Below are 21,071 nucleotides of genomic sequence, written 5' to 3'. Positions count from 1 at the left end.
AGCCGCGCCGAGCTGTGCCGAGCGGAGCCGAGCCGAGCCGAGCCCAGCCCAGCCCAGCCCACCCGAGCGGAGCCGAGCCGAGCCGAGCCGAGCCGAGCGGAGCCGAGCGGAGCCGAGCCGAGCCGAGCCCAGCCCAGCCCAGCCCAGCCCACCCGAGCGGAGCCGAGCCGAGCCGAGCCGAGCCGAGCCGAGCCGAGCGGAGCCGAGCCGAGCCGAGCCGAGCCGAGCCGAGCCCAGCCCAGCCCAGCCCAGCCCACCCGAGCGGAGCCGAGCCGAGCCGAGCCGAGCCGAGCCGAGCCGAGCGGAGCCGAGCCCAGCCGAGCGGAGCCGAGCCCAGCCGAGCGGAGCCGAGCCCAGCCGAGCCGAGCCGAGCCCACCCCAGCCGCGCCGCCCTCCGGGCCCCATCCGCTCCCTCCGGGCCGGGCGGGGGCAGCCCGCGGGCTGGCACCGGGGGGGACCGGGGGTGCCGGGGGCCGGGCCTGGCTGCGCCGCCGCCGCCCCTGCAGGCGGGGCCTGGGGCCGCGAGGAGCGGGGGCCCGGAGGAGCGGGGGGGCTCTCCCCGCGGCGCTGCCATGAGCCGCAGCCGCCCGGCGCTGCTGGCCCTCGGGGCGCTGCTCGCCTGCGCCCTCGTCCTGCTGCTGCCCGCCGCCCGCCGCCGCCCCCCGGCCCCGGGCCGCGGCGCCCCGGCCAACAGCACGGTGCGGAGGGGGACGGCGGCTGGGACCGACCCCGCCGTCGCCTACCGGGAGGCAGCCGGGCCCCGCGCCCCCGGCCCCGGCAGGTGGGTCGCGCCCGCAGGCTGGAGCCCCGTGCCCCGGGGGCTGGCGGCCGCCCGGTGCTGCGGGCGCGGCCCCGTGCTGAGCCCCTGCCCGCGTCTGTCCCCTGCCGCAGGCCGGACGTCCTGTTCCTGCACGGCCAGGCCTTCACCTCCGCCACCTGGGAGGCCCTGGGGACGCTGGCGCTGCTCGCCGGAGAAGGGCACCGTGCGGTCGCAATAGATCTGCCCGGTAGGACCGCGGGGCTGCGCTCATCACAGGCCGTGAGCGGGCTCTGGCGCTCTTTAGGGAGCTAGGGCTGGGCTGTCCCCGCGGGGTGCCACCCGCCCGGCCACACAGACCCCGTGTGACACCGCCTGGCGCTTCTGGGGCTCGCGCTAGTGCCCGTCTTGACCAGCTGAGCCTCAAGGGCTCCCAAGCCTTGACGCCAACCTTGCACCCTTTGCCCACGCCAGGCTATGGGGACTCGCCCCCCACGGGGACGGTGGCCACGCAGCAGGGCCGGGTGGCCTTCCTGGAGCGCATCGTGGAGGAGCTGGGCCTGCGGAGGCCCGTCCTCGTCAGCCCGTCCATGAGCGGCCGCTTTGCCCTGCCCTTCCTCCTGCTGCGCGGGGACCGCCTGGCGGGCTTCGTGCCCATTGCGCCCGTGGGCACCCGGGACTACGCCGTGGGGCAGTACCAGCAGGTCCAGGTGAGGTGGCTGAGGTCGTGGAGGATGGAGGTGCGCTGGGTGGAGATGGGGAGCTGTGCCCCCAGCTCGGGGGGCGCTGGGCTCTGCCCTCCCTCAGCTTTCCGGAGGCCTGCAGCCTCCTGAGGCGACGGGTAGGGATTGGCATCTCCCTCCCTGACGTCCCGTCTCTCTCCCCTGTTCTTCAGACGCCCACCCTGATCCTGTATGGTGACCGTGACACCGGCCTGGGCCACCAGGCCCTGCAGAGCCTCCGGCACCTCCCCAGGCACCGTGTGGTCGTGCTGCCTGGCGCTGGCCACGCCTGCTACATGGACAAGCCGGGGGACTTCCACCGGGCGCTGCTGGGCTTCCTCGGCCAGCTGCAGTGAGCGATGTCCCCACGGAGCGGAGGATGGCGGGGTGGTGGCGCCCTGCTTTGTCACACAGCTGGGCCGTTCGTCCCCGTACCATGCTGGGTGGCAGCGTGCCCGGCCCTGAGAGACAGCAGGGAGCTGGGGGGGCTTCTCCGAACAGCACCCGCTCTGCAGCAGCACCTGCCCGGGATCCAGAGGTTCCACGTCGTTTTGCCGAATTTTGAGAGACGCCACGGGGCATTCCCAGGGGGCTGCCCGCTGTCCTGGGCAGGTGCCCCCGGTGTCCCCCTCCCGGGCACCATGGCTCTGAGCGCCGTGGCTTGGGGTGATGGGGACGGGACGGGACGCGGCCGTTGTCTTTTGGGGTGCCCCCAAGGGGGCCGAGAACATCGCCTGGAGGGGGGACAGCACATCTGGGGGCGACACGCGAGGCCAATAAACCGATCTGCTCCGGGCTCCGCTCGCCTCCCCGAGCGCTTCTTTGGACTGAGCGGCGGGCACCGGGCTCCCGGCCTGGGGGCGGAGCGGGGCCGGGCGGAAGCTCAGCGGCGGCGGCAGCGCGGAGGTAGGGCCTGGTGCAACGGGGGGCCGGGGGCCGGCAGCGAGCGGCGGCCCCGTGCCCGTGCCCCTCTGCCCTTGTCCCCACGCCGCGCCCCCATCGCGGGACCCCCCGGCCTCGCCGCCCCGAGCGCGGTGCCCCCGCTCCCCGCCGTGCTGCCGGGGTCGCCCTCCCCCCCCCCCCCGCTCCCTGCCCGTGCTCCCGTGCGCCCCCCCCCCCCCGCCGCCGTAGCCTCGGTCCCCTTTGAGCGCAGCCCCGCCTTGCAGCCCCCCCGTTCCGCACGCCCGCGGCGTCCCCCTGTGCTCCCGCTCCCCTGTGTACCCCCCGCACCCCGTGTGCACCCCCTCCCCTGGCCGCCCCGCACCCCTCCTGTAGCCCCCCGCAGAAACCCGCACGCCCTCGGCCACCCGTGTTTTCCCCGCACCCCCAGCCCCTTCCCTCCCTGGGGGCATTTCTTGCACGCCAGGGCGAACTTTGCCCCACGCTTTTAATGACAGCGGACTTTGGAGGGGGTGGTGGGTGATTAACCACCACCTTGCTCTTCCCCCAGAGCTCTGCAGCCCAGGAATGGCACCCGGGAAGCCAGGGAAGAGTGCGGGGGCCTCGGAGGACCCCTCGGTGGCGCTTTTCCGGGAGTACCTGCGGATTGACACCGTCCACCCCAAGCCTGACTATGGTGAGGAGGGGACGGGTGGGACAGGGGGGCAATGCAGGCAGCAGGGCTGGCGGCACGGCTCCTTCCCTTCCACCAGTCTTTGGACTGGCCTTTGGACCCACCTGCCTGGTTCCTTGGGCCAGGGCTGTCATGATCCAGGTGTAGGGGAACACAGCTGCACCTTATCTCTGCTGGTGCCCGTGGTTTGGGGCCGTTGCAGGAATTTTCTTCCTCCTGTGGCATGGGAGACCCACGGCCCAGCCTCCCCTTTCCATGCTGCCCTGGCTCCGGGACAAACGTTTGCGTTACCCCTACGTACCTCTCTCTCCCGTTAGTATTTCCAGCCTCCCACAAAAGTGCATCAAGATGTTTGTCTCAGGACACCTGCAGGCGATGGGCTCCCATGCTGAACTTTGCCTTATGCAGGGCACTGCCACCCTTGCTTTGTCCTGAACTCGCTCCCTTCATCTTTTTGTCGTCCCCAGATGCGGCCATCCAGTTTTTGGAGCGCGTCGGTACCGACCTGGGCTTGGCCAGCCAGAAAGTGGAGGTGAGCGAGGCAGCACCGGCCCTGCTGCCACTGTGCCTGTCCCATCCCAGCCCGGCCGTGGGGCTGTCCCCTCCTCACCACCCAGGAGATGGGCAGGAGGTGACTTCCCTGCTGCTCCTAATCCTCTGCTGACCCGAGTGCTTCCTTAAGCTCCTCTTGCAGCCTGTATTTCTGCCGGTCCCCGCTGACCTTTATGGCCGGCTGTGCTATGATTAGCCGGGAACCGGGCAGGGTGATGTTGGCTGAAGACGTCCCTCATGCCTGGCTGGCACAGGGGACACAGAGGGGCTGGGAGCCTCCCCTCAACTCTATCTGAATTGCAGCCAGGAGCTTGTGGCTGCTCATGGCCACAGCCAAGGGGCTCTGCTGAGGGGGCAAGTGTGCCCCAACCCACCGGCTCCCCCTGTCCCCACCCTAGTGACATTCTGCCTTTGCTTGCAGGTGTGCCAGGGCCGTGTGGTGCTGGTCCTCACCTGGCTGGGCACGAACCCCTGCCTGCGCTCTATCCTGCTCAACTCTCACACTGATGTCGTGCCGGTTTTCGAGGTACGGGTACGGGGCAGGCTGGGCACAGCAGAGAAGGCGCGCGGCAGGAGGTCATGGCCGTTGTTCCCTGCAGGAGCACTGGACCTACCCGCCCTTTGAGGCTGTTAAGGATTCGCAAGGCAACATCTACGCCCGGGGTGCCCAGGACATGAAGTGCATCTCCATCCAGTGAGTGGAGGGCTCGGTGCTGGCTGGACACGGCCTCGGGGCAGGGCGGGAGAGGATGCTGCCTTCCCTTGGTGCTGAGACGGAGCAGCATGTGGGTGCCACCTGGCCGGGGTGGCCCAGGGGACGCCAGCCCCTCTCCTTGCACCCAAGCACCCTTACACCACCCCTTCCCCACAGGTACCTCGAGGCCATCCGAAGGCTGAAGGCAGAGGGAAAGTGCTTTGCCCGCACCATCCACCTGACCTTCGTGCCTGGTAAGTCCCCAGGGAGTGCCCTCTGGAGGGGACAGGGTGGGCTGGCAGCCGGGTGACACTTTGTAGCTCCTCACAGTCTGGCATGGGAGACTTCTGCCTACCTGCTCGGATTTTGGATTCTCCTAGCTCAGGGCTGAGGGGGTGCCCAGCTCTGAGGACAGCTGGTGGCAGCCAGGCTGGTGGGGAAGGAGGGCCCAGGGGTGCTGGGGTGGGGGACGCCTTTATCCCCACCAGGCTTCTCTCTGCAGATGAGGAGGTGGGCGGACACAAGGGCATGGAGATGTTCGTGCAGCGCCCGGAGTTCAGAGCGCTCAACGTGGGCTTTGCCCTGGATGAGGGTGAGTGGTGGCAGGGTTGGCCTGGGACCCCAAGGGGATCTTTTCTCGTCTGGCACCCCCTGCACGTTGGCATCACCCCCCAAGGCAGGGGCACCCAGTACGGCCTCTGGGGTCCTACTGGGGCACCCCAGCCAGTGACCCCCGCAGTGCCAGCCTCCTGCACCAGGGCCGTGTCTGTGCCCCTCTGACACCTTTCTGTGCCCACCACAGGCTTGGCCAGTCCGTCCGACACCTTCAGCGTCTTCTACGGTGAAAAGAGCCCTTGGTGTGAGTAATCACGTACCCACCATCCTGTCCCTTGCTCTGCTGGGTGCTTCGGCATCGGGATGCCGGGTACACCCTGGGCTTCTGCTCAACGCCTCTCCCTCGTCCCCCGTGGCGGCAGGGATCAAGGTGAAGTGCATGGGCAGCCCCGGGCACGGGTCCCGCTTCATCAGCAACACGGCGGCCGAGAAGATGGTAAGTGAGCGGGGACAGCGGCGTGCCCTGCAGGGGACCTAGGGGTGGGAGCGCCTTTCAGGGTCCCTCTTGGGATGGGCACCTGGCCTGTGTTTGGGAGCTGCTCTTGGGGCTGGGGATGGGAGAGTGGGGCTCCTGCAGGGCGCCCTGGGCTGGAGGGCTGGCTGGGGCATGGTGCCCCCTGCCCAGCTGGTCCCGGGGGCGCTTAACCCGCGTGTTTGCCTCCCCAGCACAAAGTGATCACCTCCTTCCTGGCCTTCAGGGAGAGCGAGAAACAGAGGTAGGACATGGCCACGGGGTGGCATCAGCTTTGCTTCGGTCCTTGGAGGCGCCCTGCCCTCTCTTGGCGTCTCGGGGACCTAAGTGAGGCTCAGATCCAGCACCGTGTCCCCTTGCCTCGGTTTACCTGTGTGGGGGTGGTGGCAGGGTGCACTTTCACTCCTCCTCCAGGGACGGAGGGTGACTCTCCCCTGTGTCCCCGAGGCTCAAATCTGACACGAGACTGACCCTGGGGGACGTCACCTCGCTCAACCTGACCATGCTGGAGGGGGGCGTCTCCTTCAACGTGGTGCCCTCCGAGATGGCCGCCGGCTTCGACATCCGCATCCCACCCACCGTGGACCTCAAGGTGGGCACGATGCTGGCCCTGCCAGGGGGGGCGGGGGCTGGGGGTGCCCCCGCTCACACCCCTCCTTTGCTGTCTGCTGCAGGCCTTTGAGAAGCAGGTGGCCAGCTGGTGCCAGGCAGCTGGGGATGGTGTCACTTATGAGTTTCACCAGGTGAGGGCTCGGGGATAAAGGGCTCAGCACACTGTGCCCGTCCCCCCCTTGCAGTGTGCTCACCCCTTCTCTCCATCGCTCAGAAATGCATGGACCAGCACATCACCTCCACCGAGGAGTCTGACCCGTGGTGGAAAGCCTTCAGTGGGGTCTGCAGGGACCTGTGAGTAGTGCCGCCAGGAAGAGAGAGACGGCGGGCACCTGGGGGACATCCTCTGGTCCCCAGGGCGGGGGGGTCCTCTGGCGTCACAGCAGGGTTGGGAGAGTGCCCTTTGCTACGCCAGCATCTCACCGTACCCCATTTCCCCTGGAAAGGAGAGGATTGAGTGTCCCGCAGGGCTCATGGCTTAGGGACCTTTCTGGCTTGTTTTTGTGGGACCCGGCTGCCCCTGTGCCATGCTGACACCGCGTCTCGCTTTACAGGAAGCTGCAGCTCAAGCTTGAGATCTTCCCAGCTGCCACTGACAGCCGCTACATCCGAGCAGTGAGTGCTGATGCCAGCCTGCCTGCGTGTCCCTGGTGCTTGTCCCAGCCCCATTCTCACCCCGCTCTCCTGTCCCCAGGCAGGACACCCGGCCATCGGCTTCTCGCCTATGAACCGCACCCCGGTGTTGCTGCATGACCACAACGAGTTCCTCAACGAAGATGTCTTCCTGCGGGGCATTGACATCTACGCCCACCTCCTGCCTGCCCTGGCCTCTGTGCCCCTGCTGCCCGCCGAGGGCTGAGCCTTTAGAAGGGGACAGGGACAGGACGGGGGGGAGCAGAAGATGCCGGTCAGCGCGCCAGGGAGCCTGCAGGCATCGTGCCACCTTTCTTAAGTGTCCCTCTACTGTGGCTGTGCAAAGGGCTGGCCTGATGGTGACACGTGTCCTGGCTGTGCCCTCGAAGGCTGGGTCTGGCCATTCCTAGGCACCACGCTGAGGACCGTGTCCCCTTGCCCACGTGTCAGCGCAGCCCCAGGCACCTCCTGCCCCGTGCCACCCCAGCCACTGGGGCTTGCGTGTACCCTGGGCTGCGTGCCCACGGCTCGTCCTGCTTCCCTGCCCGCTTTCAGGGGTGCTGGGGCCGTGCCACCCAGCCGGTGCCTCCCTGTCCCCACCACAGATTCACTCAATAAATCTCCTTGGTAAGTAAGGCCAGGAACAGGGGGGTCTGTCCGTCTGTCCAGGGGCAACTCTAGCACCTCGGAGAGGCCGGGCACGGAGGATTTTTATCTTCCCCTGCTTCACCTGGGTTCATTGGGCTGGGGAGGGGGAAGGGGCTGCGCTGGCAGGAGCCTGCCCGGGCAGGATCCGGCTCGGCCTGGGGCACCGGGGCGGGGGGCAGGAGCAGCTGGCGGTGCTGAGGTTAATCCTGCTCCCTTCCTATGGGATCTTCCCAGGGTGGCTCCCCAGGACCCTCGGGGCACGGAGCGATGGGCGAGCCTGGGCAGGAGCCTCCCCCGTATCTGCCAGAGGTGCCTCGGGGCTCGGATCTGCTTCTTGCTCCCATCCCCGCCCCGTGCTGTGCCCCAGCACCCAAGGTGCTTCGTTCGCTCCAGCTGCTTGCTGTGCCTTCCTCCCCATGCCAGGGGCTCGCCGAGCTGAATCGGGGCGGTTTTGGGCAAGCTGGGGCTGGCTGCGCTGCAGAGCTCTGCACACACCGCGGGGTCCCTGCGGGCTGCTGGGTGCGAAGGGTTGGGGGCATGGCAGAGGGGTCGGGGTGCCCAGCCCGGGGGCAGGCGGTGGGGGCTCAGTCCCCGAGGTCCCCTCCCGTGCCCCGCTCGCCTCGTGTCCCCAGCTGGTGTGGGACCAGCCGTGCTTGGGGAGGGGAGCACCGTCCTCGCTGTCCCTCGTGGGGACAGGCCGGCGGGAGGGGGACCCGCCTTCCCTCTCCTTGCTCCGTGTCCTCGACGTGGGGGGAACCGAGGAGGGGACCCCGGGGCTGGGCAGCTGCTGCTCCCCGCCGCACAGCCGGTGCCAGGCGACACTTGGGGGGGGGGGTGGGGGGGCTGAAGCAGCGGGGACGTCGGCCGCCAGCCCCCCCTGCGCACCCGTTCCCCGAGGGATGCGGCCTCCGGGGCGCCCCCAGCGCCAGCTCCCGGGGCTGGGGGGAGCGCCCGGGGCCGGGGCCGGGGCCGGGGCCGGGGCCGGGGCCGGGGCCGGGGCCGGGGCCGGGGCGGGCCGGGGCGGAGCGCGGCCCCATAAAAGCGGCGGCCCGGGGAGCTGCGGCCCCGGGAGGAGGATGCGGGCGGCGGCGGCGGCGCTTTGCTGGCTGTGGGGCTCGCTGCTGGCCGCGGGGCGCAGCCTGCCCCGGCTCCGCCTGCCCCACCGCGGTGAGCCGGGCCGGGGGCACCCGCAGCGGGCCGGGGAGAAAGGGGGGGAAAGGGGCTTTTGGGGCCGGGGGGGGGGGGGGGGGGCGTGGGGGGGATCGCACCTTGCTGTGCGGGCTCCGCGGATGGGGGGAACCGAGGGGGGCGCTTTGGGGGAGTGGGGAAACTGAGGCACGGGGTGAGTGGGGGCTGCCCTGGGAGCGCGGCGTGGGCACCCCACGGGTGCTCTGCTGCCGGCACCCCTGGGTGCCAAGCGGGCGCTCCGCCTGCCTGGTTTTAATTCAAACCCTCCCCGCGGTCCTGCCCCTGCCTCATTAAGCCCCCGGCTTAACCCCCGGGCAGGTTGGAGCCCGGCTCGGCACCTGGGCAGGGGGCTGGAGCGCCCGGGGCGCGTCAAAGCGAGGAGCCTCTAAAAAGAGAAAAATAACGACACTTGCATAACAGCCGGGGAAGGGAAGGGGCCGGGGAAGCCCAGCTCCTGCAGAGCCCCTGGAGCTGCCCAACGCAGCCCTGTGCCGAGGGAAAGCTGCTGCGGGCCCCCCTGGCCAAGCACTGGGGTGCGGAGCGGGTCCCTAGCGGGGTGGGAGCGGAGCCCTGGGGTGGAGGCTGGCTGCGTCCCGGGTCCTTCTTGCAGCCACCCCCCCGTGTAGGAAGGGGGAAACCGAGGCACAGAGGGGGCTCCTCGCCCCAGGAGGCGACAGGTGCCCGCAGTGGGGTCCTGTGGCTTCAGGCTGGGGTTGGCAGCAGCACGGGGAGGTTTCAGGGCCCCCATCAGGGCTGGGCTGTGGGGTTTGGGTGCTGCTTCGGTGCCTGATGGGCTCCGGCACGAAGTCCGTCCTGTGAGGGCTCCTGGGAACGAGCAACCTTTTGAAGCTTTTTTTATTTCTTGTTTTTCCTTCTTAAGTTGATTGCTCTGTTCCTCTTCCAAATTGGAAGCAGAAGCTGAGATTTCCCACAAAACAAACGAACATTTCAATTAAAACCATTAGGAGCCTCTGAACAGCCTCAGAAATGAAAACTGGGCAAAACCGAAGCTGCTTTCACTTAGTTTGTCAGCCCGGGGTGTGCTTGGCTCCGTTCGCAGGAGCGGCTTTTGAGGTGGAAAGAGGGGAAGTCTCCGTGCTCCGCAGCCGGGGGGTGCTGGGATGTCACCTCCTCCGGTGGCATTGCTGGGGTGGCGGTGGCCATGTCCCCAGCTCACCCTGCTGCTGCTCCAAGTCACCCTTTTCCTTCCGCGTTGGCTTCCAGCAGCGGGACCGAGCGCGGAGAAGGGCAGGTCTCTGCTGCACATCCCAGCACGTCGCAGCCCCGAGCTCCCTGCCATCCCCTCGAGGGGCTCCCGTCCTGCCGTGGTGGTGCTGGCAAAGCCGGGGGGTGGGCTCCTCGGGGCCCCCCATGCTGGGGCAAGGACGGGGTATGGCAGGGTGATGCTTTTTTTGGAGGGGAAGGTGCCCGGCGCCAGCGTAACACGAGGCGCAGGAGGAATTTGCTGGGGCTGGGGAGAAGGGAAAACCTTGCTTGAAACACTATAAGCAGCCTGCCGGCTTTGCCAATGTTATTCTGAGCTGGGAAAATATTATTGCTGGGCAAGAATAGAAGGAGACGACGGTGTTTTCCCGGGCTGGGCCGAGGGAAGCAGGAGGAGCAGAGATGCTGGCACAGTGTGTGCTGGGGGGGTGCTTGGGGGCCGAATGACCCAGAGAGATGGGGCTGGGGCCACCGGGTATCCCGGGCTGATGGCGTTCGAGCTGAGTGCTCCCAGTGCCTCCTCTGCTCGTGGGGACAGATCCGAGCCATGGGGGGGGGGGGAACGCCCCAGCTGGGGACAGGGACTGCAGCAGCTGCAGGCTCCCCCAGGGCAGGCTGCAGAGGGTGCGGTGCGTCTGGGGACAGCCGTGCCCGTCAATGGCTCTTTGTCCTCCTCCTCCTCCTCCGCTCGGCAGTCTCGGAGGCCTGGCCCGGGGTCGGCGCCGCGGTTTTGGGGCCCGTTGAAGCTGAACCACCTCCCCTTGCCCTCTCCCTCCCAGCTGGGGGGGTGCCATGGTGCTGAGCTTTGGCAAGCCTCCACTTCCCCCTTCCGTCACCCCCGAAGTCATTTCCTATTGTCTTGGCATCCCATGGGATTCAGGCACGGACCCGCTTGGGGAGCCTGGAGCTGGTTGCTCTGGGCCGAGTGGCAACGTCCTTCCCCGGGATGCAGCGTCCCCATGCCGGTGCCTTCACCCCGAGCACCGGCCCCATGCCATGGTGGGGAGGAACCCGTTGCACGCGCCCGCTGTGAGCGCTCCCACCACCCTCCCGGGCTGCAAGCGAGCCCAGCTGTCCCACGCCCTGGGACACCTCCGCCATACGCGGCGTTGGCCCCCTCTGTTCTTCCACGCCACGATGCCCTTTTGCTCCAGCATCCTCCTGTGCCCTGGCTGCTGCAGCCCCCCGCAGAGGAGGGGGCTCCTTCCCGGGGGCGGGAGCGCTGGTGACACCAGCCAGGACCCTGGGGGCTTTTGGGGCTGGGGTGTCTCCTGCTGATGCTGCCTTCCCTGCCCGACAGAGCTGCTGAGCACGAACCGCTCCGTCCTTTTCTTTGGCCACCGAGGCTTCCTGGGCTTCCGCTCGCTCTACCTGGACGAGTACCGGGACCGGCTCTTTGTTGGGGGCAAGGATGCGCTCTACTCTCTGCGCCTGGACGGGGCCAGCACCGACGCCAAGGAGGTGAGCTGTGTCCCGCACCCAACAGTGGTGGTCAGAGGGCGATTAGCTGGCAATTAGCTGTGGGTGGCAGCCGGGGAGGTGCAGTCCACCCGCAGCTCCTGGGTGCTGAGCAGGGTCCTGGCAGCCTGGGGATGTGGCTTCACAAGGGGTCCGCGCCTGCCGTCCCCTCCACCTGCCCCAAAAGGCGCTTTGTGTTCCAGATCTACTGGCCGCCCCTGCCCGGGCAGACGGAGGAGTGTTTTCGGAAGGGGAAGGACCCAGGGGTGAGTCTCGCCCCACGCCCCTGAGCTGAGGGGGTCCCCTTGTACCCCGCCCTGGAGCTGGTTACTGCTAGGATGGGATGTGGCACCATGGGGCCACCATGTGCCCGGGGGAAACTGAGGCAGGGAGCTGGTGACCGGGCCTGGCTGTGTGTGATGCTTGCACTGGGCTCTGCACGTCCCGTCTCTGGGGCCAGGGCAGCCCCATTGTGGATGCCCCCACGCAGGCAGGAGCAGCCGGGCTTGGAAACCTGAGCTCAGGGGGTCCCAAGCCCCGGTCCGGGAGCTTCTCTGCATCCCTGTGTGGCGGAGTACCCGTGCGCCGAGCTGTGCGTGGTCTCAGCAGGGAGCTTATGGAGGGGGGTGCGCCGTGCTGGAGGGAGAGCTGGCCATCCCGGCCATCCCCCAGCGATGGGAAATCTGCAGCTCGATCCGGTTCGGTGACCTCAGTCCTCTCTTTGCAATTACTTTGCGTCCCCCCTGCCCTGACATGAAACAGGAGTAAGGCAGGGGGGAGCCGGCCAGAGCCCCGAGGCTCCCCCAGCCCAGACAAATCACTCCCAGCATGTTTATTTTCCAAGCTCTGACAGATCCAAGCTGGGAGAGCCTCGACTCTTTTTTTTTTTTCTTACATGTATTTTTTTTAACTCACCATTTCAGAGGCTCTTTGCAAAGGGAAAATAAACAGCGGGGAGGCCGGGGACCCCTGGGGCAGCTCAGTGGCGGGGCTCCCAGCAGACAGGGGCCTCACACCCTGCACAGGGGACCAAAGAGGAGGGCGGGCAGGGCTGGGCAAGCAGCCGAGCAGAAGGACAAACTCGATGGGGACCATCCCATCTTGCCTCCCCTGTCCATCGGTCAGCCCTGTAGCCTGGCCCATGACACGAGCTGGTTTGGAAGAGGACGGTGGGTACTGGGGTGAGCTCTTTGGGGCGCGCAGGGGATACGGCCGCGGCGTGGAGGGTGAATTCCTCATCGCTGGGCCCCCACGACGGCTGGGAAGGTGTCCCCAGGGAAGTCATGGCTGCCGGTCCCCAGTGGAAGGGACCATCCCGGGCGGCAGCGACAGGGGCTGCCCTGTGTCCGGAGGCAGCTGAGGGCGGCCGTGGGGCTCCGGCTCTGTCTCCCGCGTTTCCTCCCTTTGTTTCCTCCCCTTCACCCAGTGCGAGCAGGAACGCGATGGGGGAAGGACCAGCGAAAAGCCCGGTCCCTCGGCGATGAGCTGGGGGCTTCGGTTGGCAGAGCCCAACCCCGGCCAGCCCAGCCGGAGGCGTGAGCTGCCCTCTGGCACCTCCGGGTGAAGGCAGAGCTCGGAGGCCCTGTGTCGCTGGGGGGGGGGGGGGCGATGCAGCAGGTCCCTGCAAGCCTCCCCCTTTGCGGCCCTCTTCCCAGACCGACTGCGCCAACTACATCCGCCTGCTGCACCCCTACAACCGGACCCACCTGCTGGCCTGCGGGACGGGCGCCTTCCACCCCGTCTGCGCCTTTGTCTACGTGGGGCACCGCGGCGAGGTAGGGACCCGGCTCGGGGCGGTGTCCTCAGCCTCCCTGTCCCCATCCTCCTCCCTCCCAGGGGTTTTAGGCTGCGTGGGGATGCTGGACCTGGTGTTTGCCCCGGCCAGGAACCGGCCCCGTGTTGCCCTTGCCCTTCCCCACCTCTCTGGCCATTGTGTCCCCTTGGTGGCAGCGGCGTGGGTGGCGTTTCCTCCTCTCCCAGTCCCCAGCTCGGGGCACAGCATGTGGGCCATGCCGGCTGGGCTGGGAGGGCAGGGTGCTCCCGTCACCCCCCGCAGCCTGGGGGGGAGGCACAACGGTGCCAGGCAGGCTCGCGGGTCCCTCCGGCTGCCGCGCGTCCTTGTGGAGCAGCCGGCAAACCCGGCTCCTGCTGGTGGGCATCAGCTATCCCAAAAGGCACAGGCCCCAGCTCCAGGTCCCTTTAGGCACTCTGGGGAGCCTGCGAGCCGGGCAGGGACCGGCGTGAGCCCCAGGTGGGCCCCCCGGCGTGTCCCCGTCACAGCCGCGCTGTCCCCGACCCCAGCATGCCTTCAGCCTGGATCCCGCCAGCGTGGAGAGCGGCCGGGGCAGGTGCCCGCACGAGCCCGACGGTGCGTTCGCCAGCACAGTCATCGGTGGGTTGCCGTCCCCGGGGACCTCGGGGTGCCGGGCGCAAGAACCGGGGCTGGTCCCCGTGCCACCAGCTGGGGGTGGCCGGGGGCTCTCAGGGTGTCTCTGCCAGGTGGGGAGCTCTACGCCGGCCTCACCGCGGACTTCCTCGGCCGCGACCCCGGCATCTTCCGCAGCACGGGGACGCGCTCCGCCCTGCGCACCGAGGTGGACCAGCGCCTCCTCAACGGTAACAGCGCCCCGGCCCCACGGCACAGCCTGGGGGGCACAGGGGGGAAGCCCTCAGGCCGGGCCTTCCTCACCCGTTCCCCGCTGTCCCGTGCGGTCTGGAGGTGGCAGCCGTGCCCTTTCTCCCCATCTGATGCTCCTAGCTCTCTCGTAGACCCCAAATTCGTGGCGGCCTACCTGATCCCAGACAACGACGACCGGGACAATGACAAGGCCTATTTCTTCTTCACGGAGAAGGTGGTGGAGGCAGACGGCAAGGAGCACGCCGTCGTCAGCCGGGTGGCACGGGTCTGCGTGGTAAGATGCCAGCGGCATCGCAGCGAGCACCGCAGGGGATGGGGACGTGACAGCGGTCCCCAGCTCACCCCTGTGCCTGCTCGGCGCCCGTTTTTGGGGACAGAAGTCCTGGGATGGGTTTTTGTAGTGGTGGCTGTAGGTGGAAGGTGGTGCAGAAGGCTGGCGGGTGCTCCCCACCTAGGGGGCTGCCGAGGGGCTGTCTGCTCAGTCGTAGCAGTGGCCCTGACGCTCCCCATCCCTGCAGAATGATGCTGGAGGCCAAAGGGTGCTGGTCAACAAGTGGAGCACTTTCAACAAAGCCCGCCTGGTGTGTTCTGTCCCTGGCCCCGGTGGCATCGACACCCACTTTGACGAGCTGGGTAAGGGGTGGGGAGCATCCCAGGGACCCTGCCGGTGCTGCTCCCTCATTTGGTGGCTCTGGGAGGCTCTTGGGCCACCAGCAAATTCCAGGGCTTGGGTTTCTCCTCCCCAGAGGATGTCTTTTTGCTGAGGACAAGGGATGGGAAGAGCCCGGAGATCTACGCCCTCTTCAGCACCGTCAGGTGGGTGGCTCAGCCCCAGGCCCTGGGGACACCCAGCCCTGGCCTGCCCATCGCCACGTCGCTGCGGGCACAGCAGCTTGCGTGGTCGCTCCCGGCAGAGCCGGCAGAGCTCCACCGACGTGCCTGGGTCTGAGCGCCCTTCATCGTCCCCTTTCAGCCACGTCTTTCGAGGCTCTGCTGTCTGCGTCTACCGCATGGCCGACGTCCGCGAGGTCTTCAACGGGCCCTTCGCCCACCGGGAGAGCCCCCTCCACCAGTGGGCAGCCTACGAGGGCCGCGTGCCCTACCCCCGCCCAGGCGTGGTGAGCGGTCCCCGGGGGGCTGATCCCCTCCTCCAGGGAGGGGGCGATGGGGCCGAGCCCCCCCGCCCCGATGGGGTCCCTATGGGATCTGCCCCGATGGGGTCCCTGTGGGATCCGCCCCGGGATGCCCGAGGTGGAGACGATGGATCCCTATTTTGGGGAGAAACCCAAACGGTTCTCACCAGGTCGGGCTGGGCGAACGGGGTCCCTCCTGTCCCCGCAGTGTCCCAGCAAGACCACCAACCAGCCCCGGCGGCCGTACAGCACCACCAAGGACTTCCCCGACGAAGTGCTGCACTTCGCCCGCGCTCACCCCCTCATGCACAGGCCCGTGCGCCCGCGGCACCGCCGGCCGCTGCTGGTGAAGACCGACCTGCAGCACCGCCTGCGCCAGCTCGTGGCGGACCGCGTGGACGCTGAGGACGGGCAGCACGACGTCCTCTTCCTGGGGACGGGTAAGCGGGGCGGGCAGGGCGGGCAGCACGCAGGGGATGGTGCTGGGGTTGCCCGCGACGGCAGGAGGTCGCGTCTCTGTCCCCCTCCTGGCAGATGCGGGCTCGGTGCTGAAGGTGGTGGTCCTGCAGAAGGAAAACTCGGCCGCGACCGAGGAAATCGTCCTGGAGGAGCTGCAGGTTTTTAAGGTGAATTTTGCTGCGAGGGAAGGGGGCGGTGGGGTGGGCACGGTGGGTGCAGGTGGGGGACGCACGCGGGGACAGAGAGCTCGGCTGGAGGGATGTCACCGTGCTGCTGGGCACCGGGAGGCCTTGGGACAGGGCAGGTGGGGGTTCCTGTCCTCCCCTTCCCGGGGTGGCAGAGGTGCCCAGCCCCTCCAGGCTCCAGCAGCCAGAAGTGGGGGATGCACAGTTTTTTCTCCCCCCCCCCCCCCCCCCCCAACTCTCTCGGCATCCCCCAAAGCCCCAGAGACCCCACATGCCCAGGGCTCCCTGGGGAGAGGCTCGGTCCGGCCTCATGCCTGCATCCCTCCCCTGCAGGCGCCTGTGCCGATCACCCAGATGGAGATTTCTGTCAAGCGCGTGAGTACACTTCTCCCCGGGGCTGGGGGGCGAGGGCGGGTGGCTGGGAGGGGCCGGGTGTCACCACCACGAGGGAGCTGCCGCCGGCATCGCCGTGTTGCTGCTGCCCTCCAGCAAACGCTCTACGTGGGCGCCAGCCTGGGGGTGGCCCAGGTGCGGCTGCACCGGTGCGAGAGCTACGGCACCGCCTGCGCCGAGTGCTGCCTGGCCAGGGACCCGTACTGCGCCTGGGACGGCACCGCCTGCACCCGCTACGTGCCCTCGGGCAAGCGCCGCTACGTCCGCCACACCAGCCCCGTGTACCAGTGTCTGGACCAGAACCTGACTGGTGAGAGGCCTGGGGGGGGGGGGGACGCCGGGGTGAAGCGCCCCTCATCCAACGTGCCCCAAGGCATCCCAGCACGAGCGGTTGGTGTGCGGCAGGGCTTGGGGACGTCACGGTTGGGCTGGGGGCACCCAGAGGGGCTTGGGGGCATCACAGACGGGCTGGGGGCACCCTGGTCGCCACAGCCCGCGGTGTCCCCCGGGAGAAGCTGGGGGACCCTGGGGAGCACTGTTGCTGGTGGGAGACGGGCATTTAAGCCACAAGCCCCCGTCCTGCGGAGGTGGCGGGGTGCGTGGTGGTTTGGCTCTGTCCCCACCACGTGCACGCCTCTGTCTCCGCCCCAGTGGATGATTTTGAGCACGTTGAAGAGAAGGTGCTGTACGGCATGGAGCACAACAGCACCTTCCTGGAGTGCGTGCCCCGCTCCCCGCAGGCCAGCGTGCAGTGGTTCGTGCAGAGACCCCCGGACGAGCAGCGGGACGAGGTGAGGCCCCGGCGCCTGCCCTTCCCCTTCCCCCTGCCCCCGCCAAGGACCCAACCTCACGGCCGTGGCCACCAGGTGAAGACAGACGAGCGGGTCCTGCAGACGGAGCGAGGGCTGCTCTTCCGCCAGCTGCACAGCCGTGACGCCGGGGTCTACTACTGCAAGACGCTGGAGCACGGCTTCACGCAGACAGTGGCCAGGACGTCCCTGCAGGTGCTCAGGGGCGAGCAGCTGGCCCGTGCCTCCCCCCGGCAGCGCGAGGATGAGCGCCCGCCCTGCCCTGAGCCCCGGCTGGCAGCGCCAGCGCCCAAAGCCTGGTTCAAGGACATCCTCCACCTCGTCAGCTCGGCTGACCGGCAGCGGGTGGAGGAGCAGTGCCTGCGCCTCTGGTGCGGCCACCGCAAGGGCAAGGTGGCCAAGGGCAAGCACGCCCTGGCTGGCTTGGATGCGGGCAAGAAGGCGCGCGCAGCCAAGCCCCAGGGCGAGAGGATCCGCGTGCCCCGGCAAGCTGCGGCCACTTAGAGCAGGGGACCCGTCCTCGAGCGGGCTTGCGGCTGCACGAAGTCCTTCCGTCCCCAGGGCTGGCTCCTGGGCAGGCCCCTGTCACCTCAGGGGCTGCAGAGCCACCTCCAAAAGGGGGGGTGTGGGGGAGATGCCATGGCGCTGGGCCCCTCGCTCTTGCCAGGTGCCACCGGTCGCCTTGGGTGGGTGTGGAGCCACGGTCACTGGGGTGGCAGTGACCCCGGGGAGCTTGCTGGCTTTCTCTGCAAATAAATGGGCCGAGCACAGTGCCAGCCCCCTCTTCACCTGTGGGGCGTCGCTCCAGGCTCTTTCCACAGCGCCGGCCTGGAGCCTGGGAAAGACACTCGCTCTCGCGGGTAAAAACTGAGCCCCATCGGCTGGACGGGGGAGCTGGGGCCACGCTGGGGCGGGTGCAGCGTGGGGCAGGGGCTCTCACGGCACGGCCCCTGGCCCGAGCCCAGCCTCTGTGCTGGGAAGCCGAGCGGCCTTTGTATGAAGGGGGAAAAGCAGAACCAGGGCAGGCATGGGGCCAGTGCTGCTGCTCCCGTTCCTGGAAAGGGATCGCAGGCTCATCCCCAGCCCTGCTTCAACCTCATCTCGCCCCCGAGGGAAACCACAGACCGTTTTGGGGCTGGGCAGGGTCAGGGAGGGTGGCAAACGGCTGTGGGCACGTTAGATCCATCCCTGGGTAAACACGGGAGAGGCCTGGGGTAAGGTCCCGCAGCCAGGGCGTAACTGCGCCAGGACGGCAGGGGGCACAGGCAGAGGGGGCGGTGGGATTTGGGGGGTGGCTGCTGAGCCCCAGGGCCTCCCTGAAACGCAGGTGCTCTGCAGAACTCTGCCACGATATGGGTGCTGCAGGCCGCTGTGGGTGAGGCACTCGGCTGCTGTGAGCTCCGGCAGCCGGGCTGATAAGGATCTCCCCTTTCCCCAGGCAGCAAGGCCCCACACAATGGTGTGAACCGCGGCCGCGCCGGGCCCGGCATTGTTCGAAGGCAGAGGAAGGGGAAAGAAAATAATAATAATTAAACCCCAAAATAGCTCGCACAAAGCCCGGGCTGGGTGATATCATCGCTCCTCCCTTAAGAGCGCTGGTGCCGCAGCACAACGGCTGTGTGCGGTGCCTTTGGTGGGGGCAAAGTCCCCGGGTGCGCTGCCCTGCCCCACGTGTGGCTGTGGGGCTGAACTGCGGGGCTGAGCCCTGCGTGGGGCCGAGCTGCGGGGCTGAGCCGTGGGACTCAGACCTGCGTGGGGCCGAGCTGTGGGACTCAGATCTGCGTGGGTCTGAACTGCGGGGCTGAGCTGTGGGACTCAGACCTGCGTGGGGCTGAGCTGTGGGACTCAGACCTGCGTGGGGCCGAGCTGTGGGACTCAGACCTGCGTGGGGCTGAGCTGTGGGACTCAGACCTGCGTGGGGCTGAGCTGTGGGACTCAGACCTGCGTGGGGCCGAGCTGTGGGACTCAGACCTGTGTGGGGCCGAGCCGTGCGTGGGGCCGAGCCACCTGTGGGGCCGAGCTGTGAGACTCAGACCTGCGTGGGTCTGAACTGCGGGGCTGAGCTGTGGGACTCAGACCTGCGTGGGGCTGAGCTGTGGGACTCAGACCTGCGTGGGGCTGAGCTGTGGGACTCAGATCTGCGTGGGGCTGAGCTGTGGGACTCAGATCTGCGTGGGGCTGAGCTGTGGGACTCAGATCTGCGTGGGGCTGAGCTGTGGGACTCAGACCTGCGTGGGGCTGAGCTGTGGGACTCAGACCTGCGTGGGGCCGAGCTGTGGGACTCAGATCTGCGTGGGGCCGAGCTGTGGGACTCAGACCTGCGTGGGGCCGAGCTGTGGGACTCAGACCTGCGTGGGGCTGAGCTGTGGGACTCAGACCTGCGTGGGGCAGAGCTGTGGGACTCAGATCTGCGTGGGGCTGAGCTGTGGGACTCAGACCTGCGTGGGGCCGAGCTGTGGGACTCAGACCTGCGTGGGGCTGAGCCGTGGGACTCAGACCTGCGTGGGGCTGAGCTGTGGGACTCAGACCTGTGTGGGGCTGAGCCGTGGGACTCAGACCTGCGTGGGGCTGAGCTGTGGGACTCAGACCTGCGTGGGGCTGAGCTGTGGGACTCAGACCTGCGTGGGGCTGAGCCGTGGGACTCAGACCTGCGTGGGGCTGAGCTGTGGGACTCAGACCTGTGTGGGGCTGAGCCGTGGGACTCAGACCTGCGTGGGGCTGAGCTGTGGGACTCAGACCTGCGTGGGGCCGAGCCGTGCGTGGGGCCGAGCCACCTGTGGGGCCGAGCTGTGAGACTCAGACCTGCGTGGGTCTGAACTGCGGGGCTGAGCTGTGGGACTCAGACCTGCGTGGGGCTGAGCTGTGGGACTCAGACCTGTGTGGGGCTGAGCCGTGGGACTCAGATCTGCGTGGGGCTGAGCTGTGGGACTCAGACCTGCGTGGGGCTGAGCTGTGCGACTCAGACCTGCGTGGGGCTGAGCCGTGGGACTCAGACCTGCGTGGGGCCGAGCTGTGGGACTCAGACCTGCGTGGGGCTGAGCTGTGGGACTCAGACCTGCGTGGGGCAGAGCTGTGGGACTCAGACCTGCGTGGGGCTGAGCTGTGGGACTCAGACCTGCGTGGGGCTGAGCCGTGGGACTCAGACCTGCGTGGGGCTGAGCTGTGGGACTCAGACCTGCGTGGGGCTGAGCTGTGGGACTCAGACCTGCGTGGGGCTGAGCCGTGGGACTCAGACCTGCGTGGGGCTGAGCCGTGGGACTCAGACCTGCGTGGGGCAGAGCCGTGGGACTCAGACCTGCGTGGGGCCGAGCTGTGGGACTCAGACCTGCGTGGGGCCGAGCTGTGGGACTCAGACCTGCGTGGGGCCGAGCTGTGGGACTCAGATCTGCGTGGGGCCGAGCTGTGGGACTCAGACCTGCGTGGGGCCGAGCTGTGGGACTCAGACCTGCGTGGGGCCGAGCTGTGGGACTCAGACCTGCGTGGGGCCGAGCTGTGGGACTCAGACCTGCGTGGGGCCGAGCTGTGGGACTCAGACCTGCGTGGGGCTGAGCTGTGGGACTCAGACCTGCGTGGGGCCGAGCTGTGGGACTCAGACCTGCGTGGGGCCGAGCTGTGGGACTCAGACCTGCGTGGGGCCGAGCTGTGGGACTCAGATCTGCGTGGGGCCGAGCTGTGGGACTCAGACCTGCGTGGGGCCGAGCTGTGGGACTCAGACCTGCGTGGGGCCGAGCTGTGGGACTCAGACCTGCGTGGGGCCGAGCTGTGGGACTCAGACCTGCGTGGGGCTGAGCCGTGGGACTCAGACCTGCGTGGGGCTGAGCCGTGGGACTCAGACCTGCGTGGGGCAGAGCCGTGGGACTCAGACCTGCGTGGGGCCGAGCTGTGGGACTCAGACCTGCGTGGGGCCGAGCTGTGGGACTCAGACCTGCGTGGGGCCGAGCTGTGGGACTCAGACCTGCGTGGGGCCGAGCTGTGGGACTCAGACCTGCGTGGGGCCGAGCTGTGGGACTCAGACCTGCGTGGGGCCGAGCTGTGGGACTCAGACCTGCGTGGGGCTGAGCTGTGGGACTCAGACCTGCGTGGGGCTGAGCTGTGGGACTCAGACCTGCGTGGGGCTGAGCTGTGGGACTCAGACCTGCGTGGGGCAGAGCTGTGGGACTCAGACCTGCGTGGGGCAGAGCTGTGGGACTCAGACCTGCGTGGGGCTGAGCCGTGGGACTCAGACCTGTGTGGGGCTGAGCCGTGGGACTCAGACCTGCGTGGGGCTGAGCCGTGGGACTCAGACCTGCGTGGGGCTGAGCTGTGG

General features: G+C 68.3%; 3 protein-coding genes across 3 annotated transcripts; all 3 read left to right on the top strand.

Annotated features, from left to right (window-relative positions):
• The first annotated feature begins 557 nt into the window (after window positions 1–557).
• On the top strand, window positions 558–2,276 carry ABHD14A (abhydrolase domain containing 14A). The gene is made up of 4 exons (XM_050712704.1): window positions 558–781; window positions 892–1,007; window positions 1,232–1,467; window positions 1,653–2,276. The coding sequence occupies exons 1-4, from the start codon at window positions 573–575 to the stop codon at window positions 1,833–1,835; spliced, it is 744 nt and encodes a 247-aa protein (XP_050568661.1). The 5' UTR covers window positions 558–572; the 3' UTR covers window positions 1,836–2,276.
• Window positions 1,839–7,270, top strand: ACY1 (aminoacylase 1). The gene is made up of 15 exons (XM_035546614.2): window positions 1,839–2,385; window positions 2,930–3,055; window positions 3,520–3,584; window positions 4,026–4,130; window positions 4,204–4,298; window positions 4,476–4,552; window positions 4,801–4,890; window positions 5,101–5,157; window positions 5,276–5,349; window positions 5,580–5,629; window positions 5,833–5,977; window positions 6,060–6,128; window positions 6,212–6,291; window positions 6,552–6,612; window positions 6,692–7,270. Exons 1-15 carry the CDS (start codon window positions 1,839–1,841, stop codon window positions 6,854–6,856), a joined length of 1,806 nt encoding a protein of 601 aa, XP_035402507.1. The 3' UTR covers window positions 6,857–7,270.
• A 1,060-nt stretch (window positions 7,271–8,330) lies between these two features.
• On the top strand, window positions 8,331–17,552 carry SEMA3G (semaphorin 3G). The gene is made up of 16 exons (XM_050712726.1): window positions 8,331–8,445; window positions 10,991–11,151; window positions 11,352–11,414; window positions 12,804–12,923; window positions 13,450–13,540; window positions 13,648–13,764; window positions 13,918–14,060; window positions 14,305–14,419; window positions 14,533–14,602; window positions 14,760–14,904; window positions 15,128–15,359; window positions 15,454–15,545; window positions 15,897–15,938; window positions 16,053–16,266; window positions 16,608–16,747; window positions 16,823–17,552. The coding sequence occupies exons 1-16, from the start codon at window positions 8,355–8,357 to the stop codon at window positions 17,267–17,269; spliced, it is 2,283 nt and encodes a 760-aa protein (XP_050568683.1). The 5' UTR covers window positions 8,331–8,354; the 3' UTR covers window positions 17,270–17,552.
• Window positions 17,553–21,071: the final 3,519 nt, after the last annotated feature.

The sequence above is a fragment of the Cygnus atratus genome, chromosome 10 (assembly GCF_013377495.2).
Source record: "Cygnus atratus isolate AKBS03 ecotype Queensland, Australia chromosome 10, CAtr_DNAZoo_HiC_assembly, whole genome shotgun sequence".
Taxonomy (NCBI): Eukaryota; Metazoa; Chordata; class Aves; order Anseriformes; family Anatidae; genus Cygnus; species Cygnus atratus.
Note: the sequence above shows the minus strand (reverse complement) of the source record. Positions and strands in the feature narration are given on the sequence as shown.

Excerpts from the sequence above, each read along its gene's own strand:
- ABHD14A (XM_050712704.1), top strand. The coding sequence starts at position 573 with ATGAGCCGCAGCCGCCCGGCGCTGCTGGCCCTCGGGGCGCTGCTCGCC. Across the intron at positions 782-891 it reads CGCGCCCCCGGCCCCGGCAG|GCCGGACGTCCTGTTCCTGC; the intron begins GTGGGTCGCGCC and ends CCCCTGCCGCAG. Across the intron at positions 1,468-1,652 it reads GGCAGTACCAGCAGGTCCAG|ACGCCCACCCTGATCCTGTA; the intron begins GTGAGGTGGCTG and ends CCTGTTCTTCAG.
- ACY1 (XM_035546614.2), top strand. The coding sequence starts at position 1,839 with ATGTCCCCACGGAGCGGAGGATGGCGGGGTGGTGGCGCCCTGCTTTGT. Across the intron at positions 6,129-6,211 it reads TCACTTATGAGTTTCACCAG|AAATGCATGGACCAGCACAT; the intron begins GTGAGGGCTCGG and ends TCCATCGCTCAG. Across the intron at positions 6,292-6,551 it reads AGTGGGGTCTGCAGGGACCT|GAAGCTGCAGCTCAAGCTTG; the intron begins GTGAGTAGTGCC and ends CTCGCTTTACAG.
- SEMA3G (XM_050712726.1), top strand. The coding sequence starts at position 8,355 with ATGCGGGCGGCGGCGGCGGCGCTTTGCTGGCTGTGGGGCTCGCTGCTG. Across the intron at positions 11,415-12,803 it reads GGAAGGGGAAGGACCCAGGG|ACCGACTGCGCCAACTACAT; the intron begins GTGAGTCTCGCC and ends CCCTCTTCCCAG. Across the intron at positions 15,546-15,896 it reads AGGAGCTGCAGGTTTTTAAG|GCGCCTGTGCCGATCACCCA; the intron begins GTGAATTTTGCT and ends CCTCCCCTGCAG.